The sequence below is a fragment of the Daucus carota genome, chromosome 3 (genome assembly GCF_001625215.2).
Source record: "Daucus carota subsp. sativus chromosome 3, DH1 v3.0, whole genome shotgun sequence".
NCBI lineage: Eukaryota > Viridiplantae > Streptophyta > Magnoliopsida > Apiales > Apiaceae > Daucus > Daucus carota.
Window position 1 is genome coordinate 40,522,545 of NC_030383.2, and position 24,178 is coordinate 40,546,722.

A 24,178-nucleotide genomic window follows, 5' to 3' on the forward strand; every position below is an offset into this window, starting at 1 on the left:
AAAAATACATAATTACATATATTTTTTGAGTTATTTGAATTTAATTTTTTCATTATCTTTCTCATTGAATTGCAAGAATGGATCAGAATACAAATTTATATGTTATTGAAAAATCATAATCACAGTGGACATTGTGATTTGATAACCTTAGGCTTGGCTGCTTTTATAGTTCTTACAGATTTCTAACAAGAAAAATATATTGTTAAAGAAGTTAGAAAGTTTCGTTTAATGTGTTTATCATAGCGTTTAGCATATATTCATTTGAGAAACAACACGAACATGTTTAAGATAGTTACTAAAGATGCACTCGTTGTGGTGCAAAGATGCAGTATATTTTGGATTTTATTATTTTATTGTAAATCTTGTATTTTTATTTCAGAGGATATTTATTACAATATCAGTTACTCATTAAAATTTTCATTATTTGTTTTTGTATATACGATTTTATAAAAGAAATCGAACGGATTGCAGTGGACCTGAGAAATTTAAAATTGAATATAACCTAACCAATGGTTTTAGTTTTAATTTCAAAAATCGAGTGTTTACGATTTCAATTTTAAATTTACTATAAAATCGTGCCAATCTGATATCCGTTCCTCCTTATTGGTAGAGGACGTAGGACAAACGACATACCAACATTACATAAAAACTCCATTACCGATTGAGATTTGTCCATCATAATTTAGTAATTTAAAAATTAAATAAGATCAAAATAAAATAAATTCAAATTTTTATAAAAAAAACTCGACTCGATTCAAATTATTCACGAGCGACTTGAATTGTTCGTGACAAGTTGGAACTCAACTGCGTTCTCAACGAACTGGAATTAGAATAAAAAAAAATGTGTTCTATAAATTTAACTACCAAACTCAACTCTTTCAATTCGTCCTAATTAAGACAATTATATTAAATAATATGAAAAAGTAAGAACAATGAATATAATGATGATATTTAATTAATAGATCGATAAAATTGGATGAAAATAATAAATGAAATTGTTTAATTTATATAAGATTTATTACTTTTAAATAATTTTGAAATATAGAAATTGATAAACAATGTAAAAAAAATGGAGACAAGAGGAAGTAAAATCAAACCTCACGCGCAAAGGAAATAAAAGAAGGCCCAACGTGAATGTACACTACAGACGACCTGAAAATATCGACCCGACCCGACCCAGCCCACAGTTGAATTTCATTTCTGTGTGTATTCCAGAAAAAGAAATGAAGAAAAAACAAAGTAGAGTAGTCTCTTTTTCCGTGTATCTATCTGTATCTATCTTTATCTTCTTACACTACGTCTTACGTAATGCACACGATCATACTCTAGCCTCCGTAAATATTCAGCAGGTACGTTTTTTTTTTGCATAAAAATCGAATCTTTATCCTTTTGTGTTCGTATTATTATATTTAAATCGTTTATTTTATTTGATCAGATCATATTATATTCACACCAACTTAGAGAATTGAACAAAGATCGACGATGGCAGTTGTAGAAAATGTTGCTGCTGACTCAACGAATCGTTCTGACTCAGCGATTCAAGACTCGGCCATGGATCACTCTAAATCTAACAATTTTAAGAGTACTAATGGTAACGTTGATCACACTGATTTTAAGCAGTTTGATAAGGTGGCTTATCAGACAAATGGGAATGGTGGGGCCCACCAGGCAAATGTGAAGGTGAAGAAGGAGGGTGATTATAAGGATGATGAGATGAGGGATTTGGAAGAAATGTTGTCGAAATTGAACCCGATGGCCGAGGAATTTGTGCCCCCTTCACTTGTTAATGTTAATTTTAAGGAGCAGCCGTTGATCCATCATGGTCTTCCACAGTATGGTTATGTGGCTGATGCTGCTGAAAATGGTTTTGTTTTGCAAGCCAATTCTCCGGTTTCAGTTAATGGGAATTCGACGAGAAGAGTATGTTTTGAACTATTATTGATCCTGTATTTCGATTATTGCATATTGATTAGTATTTTGGTAGGTTGTGGAACATTTCTGTATTGTTTGCTTCCTCTGGCTTAAAAATTGGAACTTTATTGAATATTGTAAGCTTTGAGCTTGTCGTTCTTAGCTAATGATATGTTGGAGATAGTTTATTGCTGGCTGATAGTTTCTTTAATAAGTGCTTTTTTTAAAAAGAAATTCTACAGTATTCATTTTGTTTTTAGTAATGGATATTGTATGTGTTTTTGTACTCAGAAAAAAAATGGCTATAGTCATGCAAAAAGAAGGATGAATAGTCGAACCAGTATGGCACAGAGAGAAGAAATCATAAGGAGGACCGTATATGTTTCTGATATTGATCAGCAGGTACGCTTCTGTGAGGTTTATCTGTTACGTCTTCATTGTTAAATATTCATATTTATTTATGGCTGGTGGCTTCAGGTTACTGAAGAACAACTTGCAGCTCTATTTATTAGTTGCGGGCAGGTAATTCCTTGCTTTATTGAACTCATTGCCAAAGAAGAAATGATTGCTGACTCTTATACTTTAACGAAGGTTGTCGACTGTCGTGTCTGTGGTGATCCCAATTCTGTTCTCCGCTTTGCGTTTATTGAGTTCATGGATGAAGGTAAGGTGATCAACTTACTGCTTGAGATGAATGGATGGATTGTTGAGTCTGGTTACATTGCAAAGCTTTCTATTTGAGCTGCAGAGGGTGCAAGGAATGCTTTGGGTATGGCAGGAACTGTCCTTGGTTTTTATCCTGTCAGGGTGTTGCCTTCAAAAACTGCAATTGCACCTGTGAATCCAACATTTCTACCACGTGTGAGTATTTTGGTTCACTGTATTGAAATTCTTATTGACCTGTTAAAACTGACAGCTGAATTCGATCATGAAAATTTAACATTCTTAGTGCAAGATATAAACTTATTTTAATGTGTTTTGCTATGTCCTCCAGTCTGAGGATGAAAGGGAAATGTGTTCAAGAACTATCTACTGCACAAATATTGATAAGAAGGTGATTTCGGAGTTGAAAAATTCTTTGGCTTTTTGGCTAGTACCTGTTAGAGGAAAATGATAACCATATTTATGCTTCCTATCTAATCCAGGTTACTCAAGCAGATGTCAAACTTTTTTTTGAGACTTTCTGTGGAGAGGTTTGTAGCTGCATATGTTTAAAATCTAAAGTTCCCTACTTTATGTTCCGAACTATAAGTTATAAAATATCTTCGCTGCCTTAGGTCTATCGCTTGAGGCTTCTTGGAGATTATCATCATTCAACACGCATTGCGTTTGTGGAGTTTGTAATGGTAAGCCTCTGTACATTTTCAAATTTCTGCTAGGTCCTTGTTGTGGCGCATATCTGTTTCTTTCTGGAGTCTGATGTAATCAGAAAGAAATCTCGCGTGCTTACTTTGTATTAACTGCAATCCTGGATATTATTGTGGCCAGATAAATATTTCTTTATGTCGAACCATTTTATAGAAAATGTAATCTAGATACTGTATTGTGCTTTGCTTTAGTAAGTAGGGTTATTTGAGAAGAATTAAGAATCATAGTTTTTGTTTTACCATGAACAAATTAAGTTCACTTGTCTAACTGTTGCATGATTTCTAATGATACAGAAGAGTAGGTGACTTCGGATACAGAGCCAATCTTTTTTCTTTTGAAAATGATACCATGAGAACTATGTGTGTGTGTGTGTGTGTCTCAAGTGTCTTCTCCCTCCTATCTCTGCGTAACTATTAATATGAAAAATAAATTTAGGGTGTCTTTCCTGCACTTCACACTAGTTTGGCTGGCTTCTCCCTGCTGGAGCTAAAATGATAAAATGATCGTTAGAAATTTAATAGTACTCAATCCGGTGAAATCCTAGGTTTCTTATTGAGGTGGAAAAAAAATGGGCAATTATGAGGATGGTTGAATAAAATCCTTAATGTTATTCCCCTGGTAGATGCCTAAAATTTTGCGATTTTTATGAGTTCAAAGTTGGAAGTTGCATAATTTTAATAGGCACTATGTTCTTAGATATTCTTCATCCAAATATATGTTTGGTAAATGATATAGCTTTCTTGTTTTGCTTGTGTCATGGAAATATCTCTTGTATACTGATCATAAATTACTATTCGCTCATTTCTTATAAGATTTTGTGCAGTAGAATTTCTCGCATGCGAGGAAAGCAACCAAGTTATATAACTAATTTAAGTGAACTGTGCATTTTTTGCATTCAAATAGTCTGTTTGTTCTGTTAACAAGTTGAAGGCTATGCTGGAAATACTTTTTCGATAAAGGAATAGCTATATTGAGCATATATGTTGAGTAAACTAAGGTCTACAATATAGTGTTCTGGTAAAGCCTGGCGAGTTGCTTGAGTTATATATTCAGGATGCAATAAGCAATAGTTGCTAGTCATTAGAGTATATATATGAATATATAATTAACACACTAAATATTTATTGCATAAAATCATATTTATGGTCAGCGGAGATTGTAACATATCAAATACATATATGAGTCAACTTGATGTAAAAGAGCCATACATGTCAAGTAGACATTGTTAATGCAGTTCTTGCACTTCAAGCAACGATGAAAAAGCCGTGGTAGATAATCTTGATATTAATTGGGTTTCTATAGATATAAACAAACATTTTCTCCATGAGTTTATGCATGTTGAGCAGTTTTAATGCTTTACCTATTTTGTGTGGTCATGATGCTAAACCTTAAATGCTAAGACACAACACATGCAAAATCAATGTGTTCTTAACCTATATATTATGGTCAATAATGAGCGTAATGCAGACTTTAATAGCCGACTTTAATAGCCTGGAGGGATTTTATTGATCATTCACATTATTGTCATTTTTGCAAGTCTAAACCTTTTTCCGATTAGTAATTGTTTTATTACCACGCACCTTTTGGCGATAAATTTTTTTAGGGTTGGATTGTCCACATTAGCAAGTTGTATGTTCTTGTCATTTTAAAATGCTGTAATAACTTATTTTTCCTGTGTAGGCTGAGAGTGCTATTTTAGCACTGAACTATAGTGGTGCAGTCATGGGATCACTGCCAATTAGGTCGGTTTTCTTATCTTGCACATACCTGTGTCCTATCTATTATATATCCCAGCTTGTTTTAAGCATGTTTTCCTGTTGATGCAGGGTAAGCCCATCAAAGACACCTGTCCGGCCACGTGCTCCACGTGGTCCTATGTAGTGATGCTGCATCTTCTCTGAACTGATTTCAGCTAATATATATCTACTTATACATAGATAGGTAAGGAGTTAATTTTAAGCTACTTTGCAGCCTGGTATCTGTCATCCAGCCGTCCAGTGGTTATTTATGGGAGTTTTTTAATGTAGAGTTGTATGTAATCTCGAGGCTTTGAGGCTGAACTCTAGGGCGAATTTTATGTTGCATGTTATGTTAAATTCTGTAGGCATTTTCTTATCTACTGTACTTCCCTTGAAACCTCGGAAGAGGACTTGTTTATGGGATTTTTCTGTTCAAGTTGGTCTTCCATGGTATGTGGAAGTATGTGAAATGGGTATACATCTAGATATGTAATTTGGCTATTCATATTTTTATTTACAATCTTCTCTATTTGCATTCTCATTCTTACTCTGATATTATAGTATCATGGTCTTTTGAAGAACGATGTTCAGATTTACGGATCACAAGAAGAGGTTAGATTATCATCTTATTCTTCCGGATCACAAGAACAGGTTAGATTATCATCTTATTCTTCCATTATTGATAATGGAGCTGCATTAGAATAGAAGACTGCAATCTTTATTGGGTAAATGATGAACCATTCATTCACTGTACACAATTTTTTCATACAGTAACTTATTATAACTGGAGACAGATAGATTGAAAAACATACTGCAGAGCACAAGGGCATTGCACAGTATGTATGATCCGAGAACGCGAAACTCATCGACAACACATCTTAAACTCATTTCATAGCTTTCTTATCCTCTGTTTGAGCACAAAAATTCCATAATCACAAGTCAAAGTCTTCTTCCAGCTTGAGTGCATCAGAAGCAGCTTCCTCCTCTTCATCTTCGATAGCAAAATCTGGATTGTGAGTCTTAGGTCTAAAATTATACCCCGTAAATACATAGAAGGCAAGTGTCGTGACTTCAGCATACACCACACTTGTTTACTGATATTGAACATCAACTTCATCAAGTTTACCGCAACCTTTCCATCACTCTTAGCAGTTTCGCGCAAATTCTTAATCAACCACACAATGGGAAACAAACCGCGCAGCAACACAATATATCAGCCCCAAACAACTTGTTCCAAGCCAACAAATCTTCCCCAAACGGTCAACTTTCATCAATCACAACCTGAGCCACATTAGCTATAACTTGCAAAGGTATCACAATCATCAAAACCTTCTTCTCTTTATCTTGCAAATTCGGTTTAATAAACGACCAACCCGTCCCAATCAAGACTATCAATATGATCCCCTTGAAGAAGCCAAAGATATAGAACAGAACATTCATTTAGGATCGGGTTGAGAATAAAACCCGACATTTGAAAGATCGGGTTTAGGAATTCGAGGGTTAGAGAGTTTGATAAGAGAGACGTTGAGAATGAGGTGAACCCGAATTCGTCAAAAGGGATGATGGCCCGATCGTCGGATCGAATCTTGGTGACCCGAATTTGAGCGAGAGTGATTGTAGCAGTATGCAACAGAGACAGAATCAAGGAGAGTACAAAATGCGGCATCATTTTGGAAGGAAAATTGAGAAATAATTTGGGGTCTAGAGTTTATTAGTACAACATAGGAAAGTGAGTGTTCGAGTGAGGTTACTGAATTATATCCAACAGAGAAGAGATGGAAAGAGAGTTTAGTTACGGGTGAAGGACACGAGATGCATGACTGAGTTACCGATGTCAACTTTTGTCTGAAACATGCAATTTCATGCCGGCAGCTAAATCTTCGTGCATCCAATTTTAGGCTTAAACTAGTTGAGAAGTCGCGCGTTGTGACGGCGTATAAAAATTATGTCAATGATTCCATATTAATATTTGTAGAATAAAATAATTTTGTGACTGTCCATGAAAAGTATATTAATGTTTCAAAATTAATATTTGTAGAATAAAATAAATTTTATATTATAAAAATCTTGATGTAATACCAATACTAATATATAAATTCAAAATTAGACCATAATTCATGGTGAAAAAATGAAAATAAATTTATACACGTAATTAACAATTTAAAGCACGACGAATCTTAATTTCATATGTGTTTTTTCTTTGAAAAGTATTCATGTTCTTTGATTTTTTGGATTGATTGTGCACAAAAATATGTCACTTAAATCCGTGAGATAGCAGTCTATAACTACTCTTGCTTGTAACAACTTTTATATTTTAATACTGTATAACAGCCTTTACTTAGAAATTGATTGAACGGAGCAAACATATTATGCATGAACAATTTTTTTCCTATATACAAAGTAAATCATAAAAAAATTAACAATAACAAACATGTCCGAAAGACAAAACAAATATTACAAAATAATAATCAACAAACATACATCACTAACAGTTAATTTATTGATATCATCCATCAATATCATGTCAAGACTATATTTTTTTCCCGTGTTTGAATTTGTCGACTCCAATATAGCGGTGTATAACTACCTTTGCTTGCAACATGCTTGTTATGTTTAAATTGGATCAATTCATCCGAGCTCTTCCAAGCTCCCTTTCTATAAAAATAGCCGATAACTTGAATTACATTGTTAATTAAGCTAATAAATGTGACTAAACTTTGTCCAATTTCAGAAAATAGAAAAACATAAAATTAGCAAGCAGCCTAGGACTAATACTATGAATTGTGTTTAGATGATCCGAAACCCTACAATCTATAAGGGTATTTATAGATGCAGAAAGACTTGTGTGCTACTCTTTTTTATAATTAAATAATCTGAAACAAAATCAGATTAAAACTTTCAAGCTACTATATTCCATAAATAATCTGAAACAAAATCATATTCTGAAGCTTGCTTTTAATATACCCGAAACTAAAAAAAGTATTTCTAATTTTTAATATTTTTCATCAAAAACAAAATCAGGTTCTGAAACTTGCTTCTAATGTACCCGAAACTAAAAAAGTTAGTTCTAATTTTTGATATTTTTCATCCAAAAATTCCAGAAAATTAGAAAAATAAAGTGGAGCGACGTGAGAGGCGTCACCTACACGCCCCTCGCTTCTCCTTTATATAAGTAGTATATTGATTTGTTAAGTTCATAATTGATACTCAGCACACGTTCTAATACTCCCGAAAAATATAATTAGATAAATTATTTTTAACATATTTGAATAAATTTTTATTATCTAAATTTTTATATGAAAAAGAAAATTTAAAAATTATGAAACTATATTTTATATGCGCCTTAAAATTTGTGTCGAGCAATGTAAAAAAACTGTAAATAAATAAGAGGGACACAATGAATAATTAATAGTAAAAATTAATTATTTGAATGAAACTTACAATAATGAGAAACATAAATTTTTTTATTTAACAAGTTATTTTTTAAATAAATTTCAATTTTTTTTTCCAACATTATTCTTAAACATCCGATAACTTAATGATTATGTTCTACAACATAATCAAGAGCAATTATTTTTATAAATCACAGTACACTATGTTCTGAAATATAATAAATAAACTAAACAATGATATTAATCATTGTTAAAGTTAGAGCGAAATTATTAATTGATAATAATGTTTAAGATTACTTTTAAATACTGAATTATATAAGAAAAATTATAATAAAAAATATTATAAAATAATTATAAATGGTACTTCAAGACTGATTTATTTGTGAACTTCATAAAACCTAACTTTTATAATTACTGACCTTATGACATTATATATCAAATAATTTAGTCTCTCCGTTCATCTCATTTCATTACATAAAAGTTTTGTACAAAAATTAAGACATGAGTTAGATATAAGTTCTTAGAATAAATAAAAGAAATACTTAATATTTATTTGACAAGTTTGGAAAATGGATGAAGGTGGTGCATGAATCAACTTTTAGGTAACAAAAGTTCAAAAAAAGAAAAATTCACACGGCTTCAAAAAAGTTTAACAACATAAAAAACAAAGAAGGATAAAAAATGATAAAAAATAGTTAGAACGGTGGAATCATTATTTTTATAAAAGTGAAATATGGCCATGGCCATGTTAATAATGATACCCTCCCTCCGTTTGTGACTCAGTTAAAAGTCTTATTCAGCATTATTCTAAATATCCACCATCAAATCGGTTGTTCTTTTTTTCCAAAATTCTATATTTCTTATTTGATAAATTCCTTCTTCCTTTATTTATCCTGAACCAACAAAATAATCATTCGTTTACTTTAGTTCCTTCTGCCTCTCGGCATATTGAAGTATCTTGAGGGATTATGAAACTCCCAACTCCTCGAAACCTACCTGCATGTTTAATTCTTCCTAATATGGTCCGGCATATATGAATTCATCCTTGATCCTTTTTTCCCATTAATAAATCCCGTTAATAGAATTAATGAAATTCACAGCACAACACATAGAGCAGAAACATAGAATAGAAAAATATAGGTGGTAAGCAGTGGTGTGAAAAGTGAAAATTCAGTGAAATCACGTAATAAAAATTAATCAAATTAATCGAGAATCAGAACAAGAGTTAATCAGTGATTAATCACAATTAATCATCGACCTTAAAAGAGAGAGTAATATAATAAAATTATTATCAACGAATTTTTTCGCTCGACGATGAGAATTTTGTTCCCGCCAAATATATTCTACTAACATCCGCATGTTCCGATCGAAAATATCCTTGCAATAATGCCTCGAGTGAAAAGTAGAGTAGCATGTTTGTTTTGGGTATAAATATTTGTAGCATGTTTCTTTTGATGTTACATAAATACATATACACCAGTAAAATAATGAGCAAGACACAGCCCACAAACTAGTCGATTGTGTATGTAATTGCCGGATAAATGGCAGTAGGTTGGCATCAAAGCCAAACAAAAACGTCAAACCGCTTTAATATTTTATGAAACTAGTAACGCGGCAACAGCGATATAATCAAAGATTTCGTGTCTTTATCAAACCAACAACGTTACAAATTTCTTTCCTTAGTCCTCTTTATCTTTGCCTTTCCTGCCAAATCATTTACATTTTTTCCTAGTCTGCACATTTGTTTTTAGACCACAATTCTTTTGCTCAAACAATTTTCTGTTATTCACTTTGACCATTAACCCGTTTCCATTTAAGTCAATCGAACTCAAAACTTTTTTTTTTAATATTAAATATTAGTTTTTAAGCGAAAATCGAATTCAAAACTTGAGACAGAAATTTATTTTAGTTAACACTTTGGTTATATTTCAACGCACATATTAACTACTCTACCTTACATGATTTTGAAAGATTGATCATGGGTCACTGTTGTAGCAAAAGCGTGACGATCGCCGTCGACGACGTCAAACGGCCGGAAGCGGCGTCGGCGGTGGATGCGGGGACGAACGGAGCCACCAACTCCAGCAAAGACACGCCGGCGCATTCCTTCTCATCGAGTCCTTTCCAAACGCACTACCCTGCCGGCGTTGACCCGTCGCCGTCATGGACTCCGAAGAAGTTTTTCAAGTGGCCGTTTCCTCCGCCGTCGCCGGCGAAGCCGATCATGTCGGCGATCATGAAGCGGCAAGCTACGAAGAAGGTGAAGGAGAATCCGGTGGCTGATAGTAGTGTAGAGGAGAGAGTGGAGCCGGAGCTTGATAAGACGTTCGGGTTTTCGAAAAACTTGTGTGCCAAGTATGAGCTAGGGAAGGAGGTGGGGAGAGGGCATTTTGGTCATACGTGTGCTGGTAAGGCTAAGAAGGGTCAGTTGAAGAATCAGCCTGTTGCGATAAAGATCATTTCCAAAGTCAAGGTGTGTGTTATGTTTTGTATTTTACTACTTTGGCTGGTTTTCGAAAGCTTGATGCAAAACTCGGAGTTTTAGGAGAACTGGTCTCAAGTTTAAGTTCTTTTCACCTCTTGATATTGAATATAGTATTAGGGTGGATCGAAAATGGGACGAGATTCTCACATAGTAGTTAAATGTAACTTAACAGTGTTCATAAATGTTTGATTTAGAAATTGTTAAAGTTTGTTAGGCATGAATATACAAACTTAATTGAACAAACTAATATATAATTAGATTCATAGGGTCGTGTTAGAGTTATTTTTTGATTTTGTGGTCATTTGGTCGTGTCAAATTTGATTCAGTGTTAGACATTACCACTCTAGTTTCTTAGCATATGTACACTTGGATTTAGCCTATAAATAACGCATGTAGAAACCAAATCTTTGTGACAGTAGAGTATGTCTATTGTAATTTAAAGTGTGAAATTTTGGAAGTAAAAATCTGTGGCCTTGTTTTGGACTCAATTGTCTGATTTCCTTTATCAAGGTAGGTTAATAGCATCATTTACTTCTAGGATTATTAGCTTACCTCATAATAAAAACCTACATTCTCTTCAATGGCTATTTCGCCAGATGACAACAGCTATAGCAATTGAAGATGTTCGTCGGGAAGTGAAGATTCTGAAAGCATTATCTGGACATGAAAATACAGTCAAGTTCTATGATGCATTTGAAGATGCACAAAACATCTACATTGTCATGGAGTATGCATTCTTTTTACTTCACCAATTTATGTGAACATTACTTGAGTTTGTTTACAGGGTTTAAGTTTTGGTTGCACACTTTTTCAGTTTTTTGTTGCTCAATAAAAAGTCTTTTAATCTTGTGTTACATCATCCTTCATCGCATTTGTTTGGGTACTCATTTGATATATATCATGGTTTAGTTTCTTTATATTTTCTTTTGTTTTACATTAGGGGTGCATTTTTCTAATTAATATTGGATTACCTCTGTCAGTATTTCATAGTATCGGATACTGATGCATTTGGTTATTTTTTTCCTTAACAGGCTATGTGAAGGTGGAGAATTACTAGACCGGATTTTATCAAGGTGATTATTTCAAGAATTGTAAATATATTTGTACCAGCAGTGCTTATTTCGTAGTATTGAGATGCTTTCCAGTCGAACTAAACCTTGCCATTGTTTTTCACTACAGGGGTGGAAGATATGCAGAGGACGATGCTAAAACTATTATTGTGCAGATACTAAGAGTGGTTGCCTTTTGTCATCTACAAGGTGTTGTGCACCGTGATCTGAAACCGGAGGTATTAGTTTAACACATTGTAGTGTTTTTAAATTATTTGTTGCTTGTATGACTTGAATTCATCTTGTAATTCACTCAAGGTGAAAAGCACAAAAAACTTCACTTTATCCTCTATGTTTGTACCCTCAGTCAGTCACTCACAACCAAGTTCCTAACTTAATGAATTGACAGAACTTTCTTTTCGCAACAAGAGACGAGGATGCCCCATTGAAGATCATAGATTTCGGCCTATCTGATTTCAGCAGGCCAGGTATGATTGCTCATATTAAGTTGTCTTCTTGTCTGGTTTATTTTTTCGAGACCTCATACGAGTATACGACTACTTACCACAGAAGATATATATATAGTTCCTTAGACTCGCAACCTCCTGGAGTGTATCCAGTGATATATCCACTGGCCATGGCTTCTGTTATCAGCTCTAGCAATCTAGACCTTGGGCTTTAGAGCAAATAAACTCCTAGCTGATTGAGATGTTTTAATTGCTAAACTTGGCATAGCTTCACATGCCTATACAAATACAGTTATCTACATTATGCCTAAGTGTTTGCTTTCTATCTTTTGTTATTAAATTGCGTTTATTTTTCAATTTGAGGCAAAACAATATGATTCTCTTGAAGTGCAGATGAACGCCTCAATGATATTGTTGGCAGTGCATACTATGTCGCGCCTGAAGTGCTCCACAGATCGTATAGCATTGAAGCTGATATTTGGAGTATAGGTGTCATAGCATATATACTCTTATGTGGGAGCAGACCTTTCTGGTCAAGAACTGAATCTGGAATCTTCCGTTCAGTGTTAAGGGCTGACCCCAACTTCAGTGACTCACCTTGGCCTAACATATCGCCAGAAGCTAAAGATTTTGTAAAAAAGCTTCTAAACAAGGACCACAGGAAAAGAATGACAACTGCCCAAGCACTTGGTATGACCGTATTTTTGTTATCACCAAGTAATGCATGGAGAACAGCTAATCACTTGATTTATCTTGTCTAAATATGTAACTCACTAAGATATTAAGCTCCCCTGATCAAATTATATGCGCCACTTATTTATGCAGGCCACCCATGGTTGAGAGATGAAAAGCACCCTATTCCCCTAGATATTCAAACGTACAAATTAGTGAAGTCATACATTCGTGCAACATCATTTAAGCGTGCAGCTTTAAAGGTATGTATATTAGTCTCACTAAACTGGAAGCCTGTCTCTCTATAAGCATATGTCTCTTGCTAATTGGCACAAACCACAGTTATGATGCCCTCCTTTTGCCTCAAGGAGTCTAATGTAACTTATTCGTTTGGTGATTGTTTCTTGTACAGGCACTCTCAAAAGCTTTGACAGAAGATCATCTCATTTATCTCAGGGCTCAATTTAATCATTTGGAACCTAAAGATGGATTTATAACCCTCGAGAATTTTAGATTGGTAAGTTGATGCTTCTTCTCACCTTAATTTTTTTACTTTGAAATAATCTTTCAAAACTTTCGAGGTGCTTGCATATATTCCTAAAATATATTGACTTAAATCTACTTTCCTATTATGTTGTGTTTTCTTAAATGATCTAATGATTTCTGCAGGCTCTTGCTAAAAACATGACTGATACGATGAAAGAGTCTAGAATTCCTGATATATTAATTGCGGTGAGGCATTACGTCTTTTCTTAACTTGAATACCTGTCTGCAGCTGGGTAAATTTTAGGAGTCGCCTTGATAGTAAAGCTTCAATATTTCATATCTTGTATACATCACACACAGCGGCAATCGTAACTGACTGGAAGAGAAAAAACTTTAAGCAAACAAATAACCATGTATTTGGTCCAATAAACCATTTAATATCTGTTGCTGATCAAATGCTCCATTTGTGGTAAAATATCTTAAAACTAATTTATATCTTAATTTTATTGAAGATGGAGCCTCTCTCATACAAAGGCATGTATTTTGAAGAGTTTTGTGCTGCTGCAATTAGCTCCTATCAGATTGAGGCTCTTGAAGAATGGGAAAGTATTGCTAGTACAGCTTTTGGATATTTTGAACAAGAAGGAAACAAGGCCACTACTGTGGAAGAACTAGCACAGGTGCAAATCGTCGTTTGTGACTAATAAATATATGAACCATTAGATAGATTATTTAACTTGGCTACTCCTAGAGTATGGTAACATCTCCGTGGTCTTCCCCAACTTGCGAGTAGTATATCTCTGGCTGATTATTTAACTTGGCTGTTTGCTGATATCTATGAAAATGTGTCAGGAGATGAATTTGGGGGCTTCAGCATACAATTTACTCAAAGATTGGATAAGGAATTCAGATGGAAAACTCAGTCTTGTTGGATATACAAAGTTTTTGCATGGTGTAACAGTTCGTAGTTCTCATAATACAAGGCGTCAGTAGCATATTTAGCAAGGAGGTATTAATTGGTTTAAGGAGATATCAGTCGGTTTAAAGTGCTCCCCATTTCTTTATTGCTTAATCAAAGTTTTGATGAATGAATACTAGTCGAGCAGTGAATGTATGGCAGTGATATGCAGCGGCTACAGGCAGTTAAAAAACTTTCTGTAAAACTAAGGCCTTTGCAGAAGCAAATACTAAAGAAAATTGTAATATACAGATATGTTTATCGGCAATGCTACAAGCTTGCAATCTGTGAGTAGTCTGACAATCCCAGGTGAGATCACAAGCACTATAAACCAGGACCTGTACTCAGTTTTAGCAGAGGATCTAGCCGCAGTAGGTTGCCTTGTACATCTTTGAGACTGAAGGGGCGTTTGGTTCATAGTTAATGAGCCCGGTTAACGGGAATCGGAACCTCATACTCATACATTGTGTTTCGATTATCAAAATTTTTGTTTGGATGGGAACCTCATTCCTTCCTGGAGGGTAAATCATTCCTTCCACACCCTTATGGTTACCCTTTCCTATACCTTTCATTCCCCTTCATTCCCATTCCCACGCCCCCTAAGTAATTTCCCAGAAGAGAGGAGACAGAAAGAGAGCTCCTGGTCACAAAGGATGTCCTTCAGTAACCAGCCTTTCGGCAATTCAAGCGCCAGAATACTTGGAATTTAATAGAAGAGAAGTACTCCGAGTGCCTTATATTCAAACACGCAAAACGTCATACTCTTGACATTTTTCTTCTTCGGCTAGCCATAAGATATGAAGCGCTCTAATAGCATGTTCGAAGTGTTAAAAGTATTCTCAGATAACTTAAACACGAAAGTAGAACTTCTAAATATCGGATTAAATCTAACATTATCTAAAAATGATTTTAACATGTTTATTTATAATTTCAAATAATAGTAAAAATTTTAGATATAATCAATCATTAAGAGTATACTCCGTAACAATTTAGGACAAATTTCATGTTAAAATTGACATTTTTCAATGTTAAAGTAGGCAAAGAAATTGATATATTTAGCATGAAAAGAAAATGATTTTTGACATTATAAGGCATCTCCAACCATCAGAAAACCTTAGATAACAATTCAGTTGGCATACCAAAATTAAAAAATATAGCCAACCGTGTGAAAAAATGCCACTCCAACCACAGTCATTCATTGTCTATAATTATAGTCATCCCCTTATGAATGACTATGAATGACTATATTTGTCGAACCACTATAGATCTGTAGTGAAGTCCACATCATCTCTCGCAATTTATTTTCCTCATTCCCACTGATTACAAATTATTTATCACCATGTTAAACTGATATATTCTATTTATAATAATTTAAATATTAATAACATACTATTTTTAAATTATAACTAATCAATATAACCAATAACATTGAAGTATAATGTTTTACAGATTCAGCAAATTTTACATAATATCTTGGAGGTCCAATTTAACCAACGAGCCAATGTCTTTCTCACTATAGGAAGGTTCCGTCATTTTTGCAGACATCTAAAATTTAAAAATTGATCACATGTAGCAATTTAAGCGGCATTTCGACTAAATCAACCAAATCGTTGAGTTTAATAAACTGAGCTCCGGCTTTAAATTGCGACAAAAGTTTTATCTTCACATAATTGTAAGTCCACTTGTCATCTTCCTAATCCGGATCATTCATTGGTTCTGTATATTTTAATTAAATTAATTCAACTTGAACCAAAATTTTCACTATTTTTTTTTTTTGATAAATTTTCACCAATGAATACAAAGTTTATTATTGTAACTCTCTCCGTTTATTTTGTCTATTAACTTCGTTTTTTATGTGAAATTATTGAACACCGAAAATCTTGCCTTGTACATATCACCAACTATAACACACCATCATATCAAGATAATGTATTTTAATTAATTTTTGTTTTATAATATAATGTAACCGGATATAATATAATTTTTGTATTTTAATTTTTGTTTTATAAGTCAATGGAAGAAAGTAGTACAATGGGTTAGCTATTGCAGTACAACAGCTAAATCACAATTTAATGTCAACGTACTACCTGCATTCACTATATAAAGCCATATGAATCTAGCTAGCTAGCTCTCAACAAAATATGGGTCTTGGTATTGGCTCAGCTTCTGCATTCCTAATCTGGTATGGCTTAATCATTGTAACCCTGATGCTGGTTACTCAAAGTGATGGGCATGAGGGCCATGATCACACTCCAGGGATGATCATGCCCCCAGACTATATAAAGTAGAAGTCATGGAACAAAAGCTAGGAATCCCAACTTTTTATAAGTACTTCTCGACTTTTTACACAAACGATACGAATAAGTGCTTCTAACCTAAAACTCTAGAAGCGAGGCTTTTAAGCCCCGCCCAAACGCCCACAATCATAACGTCTCATCCTCGTGCAACATAGTCCACAATCATCAATGTTTATATCATCATTAACAAGGTTTTATGACGGGCATGGAGAGTAATGTTGAGACAATGTAGTTATGCTCGAGTATCTTTACCAATATGATCTTCAAGATAATATCTACAGTATGTATTAGACATCCATCAAGAACCCTTTTTCTTGCAGTGGACACATTCCCAGCTACGCTGTCCAATATTTGAACTTGTAATCATTTAACTATGTTTTCTGTTAATTAACTCCTGATTTAACTTTTAGTCACTTTGAACATTAGCATGCATATGATATACAGACAGAATTCCGGAGGCTGACCAAGAAACCAGAGGTAATGAGCCCTTGAGTGATTCAAAGGACAAGCTACCGGTTGAGACTTAAGCCAATTCCAACCATCGATCCAAATTTGGAGCACCAGTGATCTAAATTTAGGACGGGATCCAAATCTTATTCCAATCATTTGATCCAAATATAAATTCAAATCCATTGATTGTTATTGATAGGACCCGCTACCACAAGTATTTGCTAATTACCTGCCAACAACTACATAAGCAATGGATTACGGGAACAATGCCTACCACCCGAAGTTATGACGGGAACACCTAATAGCACGTGCCTGTCAGCAACAAAGGTCATGTCACAACATGTATCAGTATCTACTATAAATATAAATAGACACGAGTCACTACACACCAGCGCACAAGTTTCTCTGGATAACAATACAAGTATTTGCTACGGTTGTAAAATTTGCACAGAATAGATAAAATTAAATGATCAAATCACACATACTCTTTTGACAATATTCGTGAAGGCAAAAAACCCTAAGACACTCCTTCATTGTCGTATACTCCAACTCACTAAAGTCAAAGAAGTTGGGGACAATGATACTACTCCGCTTCCGCAGAGTTAAGCCCGGCTCTACAGTATCTTCTACCCGGCTCTGCAATATTTTTTTTTATAATACATTTTATCACACAAATAAGGTGGAAGAAAGAGGACGAGTCGAGATGGGCATTCCTTATAAAAGTGATAGTATCACTCTTTCTTATACACACTTGTTCAGTGACATACTCTCACGCTCATATACTCTCTTATCATTTTTTTTTATAATGAATTCTCATTCTTGCACCGAAGGTGCTTGATGGCCACCACCCCCAATCAGGTATTGCTTTGCAGGCTTTCCCACCTAATAGCGACGCTAAACATCATAGTCATAGATCAAGGAGATAAGTGGAAATCGAGGCTTCACATATTTAGCCTTATCATTTGGCGCGCCAGGTTGGGGATGGTTGCTCATATTTCTCTCCCTTACCTCTTGAGACCGACCCTTCTTCTGGAAGGAGGGTAAACCTCCGATCTCGTGCGTTGCGGTCCCAGAATCTAAGTTTGTTTTATGGACACCAGAAAGGTGGAAATCTGATTTTAAATGTCAAAAAGAAAATTAACTAATTTCATCCGTATTAGTAATTCTCTAAATTAGTACGTAGAAATAAATTAAAAATATTAAGATATCACATAAAATACTCATTCTTAGAATTAGTATATTATTTTTCACACAAATGCTCAATTGGTGCGTTTCAAAGTTCAGGATGGACATCTTTATCTTTGATTTTGCTGTAGCGATGGATAAATTGTTGAAATCGCTCATTTTCATTATTCGTAACTCTCTCAACTTCTGCGTTTGAAATCACGTGTATCTTAGATTATTAAATAGTGCATAATAATGCATGCAGTCATCATATATCATTTAAATATGTATGTTGTATTATTTTGTTTCAGGTTTTTAACTTTCATGTATTTAGAAATTTTACATATATATTTTAAATTTTTTAATTTGTAATTAAATGTTATTTTAATTATATTCTAATCTCAATTAATCTATTTTTAATAACATTAATAAAATCATAAATAATAAAAATAATAATATTTTAATATAAAAAGATTTGAAACAGTGAATAATAGTGATCCAAATTTGAACTAGTGAATTTAGATTTTTTTTAATCCATAATCAAAGGAGTAAAACTGTCCCAAATTTATATTTTTGGATCATATGCGCTTAGCATCCAATAACTACTTAAAATGTCTTCCATTCCTCGTTCGCTCACCGACGCATTTAAAGGCGTACTCCCATTTTATTTAATTACTTCGTTGTTTTCATTTCCGTGTATCTACTTAGATTAAGAACTGATCAAAAGGGGATCATTTTATAAAAATACAAGTAATCAATAGCCGACAACATATTATACACCCACTCTGTCTCATTAATTTTTACAAAGTTTTTCTTTCATGATGTCCCATCATTTCTGTACATTTCAAAAATAATAATTTTTTATAATATAAAATATCATTACATCAACTACTTTCCTCGGGTGTTTCCATTCTAGAATAATATAAATACTATTACACCCAATATTTTTCTCCACTATCTCAAATCTATTATTAAATATAACTAGGTCCCACCACTATACCCATTTTTATATCTAAATTTACTTATTTTTTACACAAATCTATTACTCCCTCCGTCCCCTTGAGTAGTATACATTGGGGGACGGGGACGCGGCACGGACTTTAATGCTCCTGTAAAGTGTAGTTGTGTAATTTATTTTTAAAATTTTCTTTTTCTGAATTAAAGTTTGGATGTTATATTTTTATTCAGGAAAAGAAAATCTCAAAAATAAGTTACGGAACTATATTTTATAAGAGCATTGAAATGCGTGTCGAACAGTTGAAAAGAAACGTATACAATTAAATGGGACAGAGGGAGTATTAAATATAACTAGGTCACAGCATGATATCCATTTTTCATCTAAATTTACTACGACCTCCATCCCAAATTAGATGAGCTAGTTGACTTTGAGCACGTAACTTTAGGTGCATTGACCATGTACTTTTGAAATTTATTTTATTATTTTTTCTTTTGTAAATGAAAATTTCATATTTAAATTTTTATTTGCAAAAATAAAATTTTTAAAATAAGTCATGTAGCTATGCGGTCAATGAACCTTAAATTGTGTGCCAAAAGTCAACGAGGTCATCTAATTTGAGATGGAGGTGTGCCCAAAGTCAACGAGGTCATCTAATTTAGAATGGAGGGAGTAATTTTTTACATTTTTTCTTGGTTTCTGTGTCACAACCAAATGTATACAATTGGTTGCGACGGAGGGAGCAGATTAACAGGAGTATATGTCTTTTAAAGTCGACCAAGGAAAGTACTTAGTAGTACAGCTAAAGATCCCATAACAACGTACACTTAAGCTTTCACTGTCTAAAGACATAGAAAATAATATGAATTGCATATATTGTCAACCAGCAGCTCCGTTTAGCAGTAAGAAATATATATTGGTTCCGCGATTAACTTGGCTCCTGCATTTGTGGTTTTATACGGCATTTGCAGTCTTTGCATTTCTTCCTGATGCATTAGCTATGTTTTACTACCATAATAGTCATCTTCTGCGCAGACTTAAGTAAAGCTCTGAAATAATTAGCCCATGAGGTAAAACAAGAAATAGGGCCAACACTATTTGACCATCTGAAACGCTATAAACAAGAAAATAGAAGTTTTAATTAATTATGTAATTATACATCATAGAGTATCTATTTTGGACGATATTAATTTTTTTTCATGATTATTAAGCAGCTTATAAATTGAAAAATGTATGCATAAAAAGTAAAAAAAAAAGGTCTAATGCCCTTTTAATCCTCAATGTGTACCAATTCGGTCTTAATGTTCTGACTCGGCCGATTCAACCCTCCAAAAGTATCTTATATGTTCCGATTAGTCCCAAACATTGAGAGTTAAAAGGGTATTTAGTCAACAAAAAAAGAATATTTCAGGAGTTAAAATATTGAGACAGTATCGGTATACACTCCCAAATATTGAGGATTAAAAGAGCATTTAGCCAACAAAACATACAGTGCAGTACCGAATAAAATAAGCTTCCTAGATAAGATTATAATCTGGAATGTGAAAAGTTACTTTAAAGATGCATAAAAGAGTAACAAAGACACTTCCAAGCGAAGATGTAGTGAAGGAATTATAATGCATATGAAACTAGATCAAGTGATAGCAGAGAATCAAATACATTTCTAGCCTCGGGGAATATATAATTAGATGAGTAACGATTATCTTAGCATCTATCTTTGCCATCATTGCATCAGAAATTGCCATCCTTCATTTACAGAAAGTGCAGTAAGCTCAATGATCAGCTGGAGCCTGAAGCCAAATTTTGTAAAAGCTAAATTTCTAAAATAGCCGCAGCAATGCTAAGACCAGATTTTTGTGACAACCGACCTTCTTTTTTTTCAAAGCGGAGCTCTTTGGAATCTTGACTTATCGATAGCTAGTGGTTGTACTAAGCACATGATATATGACACAACTATCTTTAAGGCTTTGAAAATTATGAAAATCAGTGGAGCTAGTCACACTAATATCAGGTTATTCATGACAATCTACTAGCATATATGCCTAGCAAGTGCAAATTAATTCAGATACACAAACAATATCGTTTTAACTAATGTCATCGGATCTAAATTTATTGCAGACGTTGCTTCATTCCCCTTTCTTGTCTATTAATCTCAAATTTCTGTGTTTTTCATTCTGCAAAACCAATAATCAGTTTCAGAAAATTTCTTCCAATCTGCGTAAGCGAATACATATGATGCTTTGTTTATTCATTCATATACAAGAAATAAATAGAAAATAAGAGATCTACTGAAAATGTTTGGTCACGGACTAAAATATAAATTACAAATATATTTCTACTAGCAGCTGGTGGAGAGAGGGTTTATGACAAGGGAAAAAAGTGATAAACAAATACCTAGCTACCTTTGTCTCTAGAAAAGGAGGATCTTGCATTCATCTATCCATCATTACTCCAATATTTGTGTCCTCTACTCCCTTAAAGCTTGCAGTTGCTGCAGGGAAACCAATCAATATATTCATGATTTCCTAAATCATCTCGAATCATCCACATGTTGATATGTGTGTGTGTATGAAGATATATATTATACATGTATCACCAAATGGGTGCCTGCACACACATATGATATATAAGACAAACCTACAAATGTATTGTGCTACATACTTAATTACATATATATATATATATGCATATTTAGCTAGCTCACGAGAAACTGGTTGGGGGGAATGAAGCCTGGTCCGATGACACAAACTTAGCTATCAACCCGACTAATTACATAATTAGCGGTCACTTGACAACATTGTATTAGCTAAGTTTGCAGCATCGAGCCGGACAACATTCCCCTCAACCCATGTGTTTTCGCTTGCTATTAGCTTCTACTTTCTCAAACTGAGATATCTTGTTTCTTTTCCCTTCTCCAAGCTTGCTGCTATATATAGATGTGAAGAGAAGATATGGATACAGGCTATTAGGTTTTGTTGGCAAGATCTGGTGACAGGCTGTATATATCTAGGTTTTAGTAAACTAGCAAGACAATTTCAAATTTTGTAGCATTTCAATAATGAGTTTGTTATTGTGATAAACAAAGAATAAACAAGAGAAGGGTGGGACAGAAAGAAAATTTTAGAAAGAGAGAACCCACTAGCTACTTTATATTTGAGAAAATGAGTCACCAAGTTGTACAATTTGATTCCGGACATAAAAGATATATATATTTACATATGTTTCTTTAATGTAGAGATGCAATATTGTAAGAAGAAAAGAGTGTGTAGATTGATAACTGAAGAAATGGAAAAGATGTGTCCTCCTTTTAGTTCGTTGCGTGTAGGTTATTTATTTTCTACTAGAACATTTTTATTTCAAGTGACATGCATAAATCAGATGACAGCCAGCAGTTACTGTATGTGCAAGACTATTTTTTTGTCTCTGTTACTCAATACTTCAGTGAACCCTGCCTACCCTCGCTAGGATACTACTACTATACCAATAAATAGTGAAAATATCAGAATATTGAGGTCACAGGGAATTGAATTCGAGTCTCTCGTGAACCTGAACTTTATTATCATGTTAAGTGACGGGTTCTTCTATTGTTGGGAGATAGCATGTTAAGTAGCCAGTTCTCCTAAAGTTAGGAGGAGGGTTTGCCAAGATCAGAATTCTTACATGTGCTTCGGACATTCTTCTAATCTTTTTTCTCTTTCAGCTATATAAAGCGTGAAAAGATTGTTGCCAAAACATCTTCATCTACAAATTTTATGTCACTGCTGAAGGGTGATTAAGTTAATATACACTCATAATATCTGTGATGCTTCCATTTCTTCTCATATACTTTATAGTCAGGGACGGATTGAGGGTGGGGGCAGGGGTACTTGCCCCCCACTGACCTTCAGAGTAAATTGTTTTGGACTGGATTCCGGTAAATCAAGCAAGCTTAAATCTGACCGGACTTGCTTGAGAGCAATTCCCAAACCCGAAATTGGAGTCGTGAATTTAAGTTTTTGTTGTTCGCATAGCCTGCAGTCCCACGTCATGTGAAAAAGTGAGTTATGCCAGAAAGTGTTTCACTTTGTTTATTGAGTTTTCAGCCATTCCATCAAAAAGCCAAAATGTGATTGAAATACTCAAAATAGTGTGCAATTTGACCCTTTTCATTTAAGAATTTTTTGTGACTGTGTCTCTGGGAAATGGCAAAAGCAATGGAGATGTATATGATTGGATGTACATGCATAGGAGTTATGTTTTAACTTTATGGATTCCATTAGCAATCTACACACACAGGCTTCATAACTTGCTTTTATTCACCGACGGATGTTTGGAATGTCATTAAGTAAAAGCAGGGTCATTCCGTATCATTCGAAAGTCTGGGACAAAATTAAAATTTAAGTCCCTTAGAATAAGGTGACGCGGGTGCAAATTTAAGTACATTTCAGGCTCTCAGGAAGCTTGGCCCAGACGGTCTCGTCCTTGTCCTTGTTGCCCTCCCTCCTGTTTATCGGAAAAAGTGGGGTGGGTAATAAATGAAAAGGACCTACCTCTGGTAGCTTTCAGTCCAATATTAGTTTCAACTCTGCCCTGCTGCTGTAGTGTGCCAGCTTCAAGGTTGCATGTTTCTGCCGAGTGAGCTTATAACTTATGACTTAACATTAGTGATTAATATGATAATCGAAGCTTAAAATATTGGATAATTTTGATTTATTAATTACTTATGAGTTATTAAAAATATAATAATATAAATAAAAATGATTTATAGTATAGTTTATGTCTTAAGAGTAATTTTTATTAAAATAA

General features: G+C 34.0%; 2 protein-coding genes, 1 long non-coding RNA gene and 1 pseudogene across 4 annotated transcripts; 2 read left to right on the plus strand and 2 right to left on the minus strand.

Annotated features, from left to right (window-relative positions):
• The first annotated feature begins 1,178 nt into the window (after positions 1 to 1,178).
• On the plus strand, positions 1,179 to 5,547 carry LOC108210610 (polyadenylate-binding protein-interacting protein 12). Its single transcript, XM_017381973.2, has 11 exons — positions 1,179 to 1,349; positions 1,436 to 1,920; positions 2,203 to 2,313; positions 2,389 to 2,433; positions 2,503 to 2,575; positions 2,660 to 2,772; positions 2,906 to 2,965; positions 3,057 to 3,104; positions 3,189 to 3,257; positions 4,960 to 5,021; positions 5,106 to 5,547. The coding sequence occupies exons 2-11, from the start codon at positions 1,483 to 1,485 to the stop codon at positions 5,158 to 5,160; spliced, it is 1,074 nt and encodes a 357-aa protein (XP_017237462.2). The 5' UTR covers positions 1,179 to 1,349; positions 1,436 to 1,482; the 3' UTR covers positions 5,161 to 5,547.
• Positions 5,548 to 5,714: 167 nt separating this feature from the next.
• Positions 5,715 to 6,587, minus strand: LOC135151167 (protein CANDIDATE G-PROTEIN COUPLED RECEPTOR 7-like; annotated as a pseudogene).
• A 3,678-nt stretch (positions 6,588 to 10,265) lies between these two features.
• LOC108211281 (CDPK-related kinase 4) lies at positions 10,266 to 14,813 on the plus strand. The gene is made up of 11 exons (XM_017382839.2): positions 10,266 to 10,883; positions 11,492 to 11,622; positions 11,927 to 11,968; positions 12,075 to 12,183; positions 12,354 to 12,432; positions 12,805 to 13,101; positions 13,237 to 13,346; positions 13,496 to 13,600; positions 13,753 to 13,815; positions 14,082 to 14,249; positions 14,422 to 14,813. The coding sequence occupies exons 1-11, from the start codon at positions 10,389 to 10,391 to the stop codon at positions 14,560 to 14,562; spliced, it is 1,740 nt and encodes a 579-aa protein (XP_017238328.1). The 5' UTR covers positions 10,266 to 10,388; the 3' UTR covers positions 14,563 to 14,813.
• Positions 14,814 to 20,920: 6,107 nt separating this feature from the next.
• On the minus strand, positions 20,921 to 22,550 carry LOC108213460 (uncharacterized). Of its 2 annotated transcripts, none has more exons than XR_001805277.2 (2): positions 21,796 to 22,550; positions 20,921 to 21,567 (listed from the first exon to the last, which is right to left on the minus strand). It is a non-coding gene; the product is annotated as an uncharacterized LOC108213460 (long non-coding RNA). The 2 variants fall into 2 exon arrangements; XR_001805278.2 differs by having other exon boundaries at positions 21,788 to 22,550.
• Between the last annotated feature and the right edge of the window lie 1,628 nt (positions 22,551 to 24,178).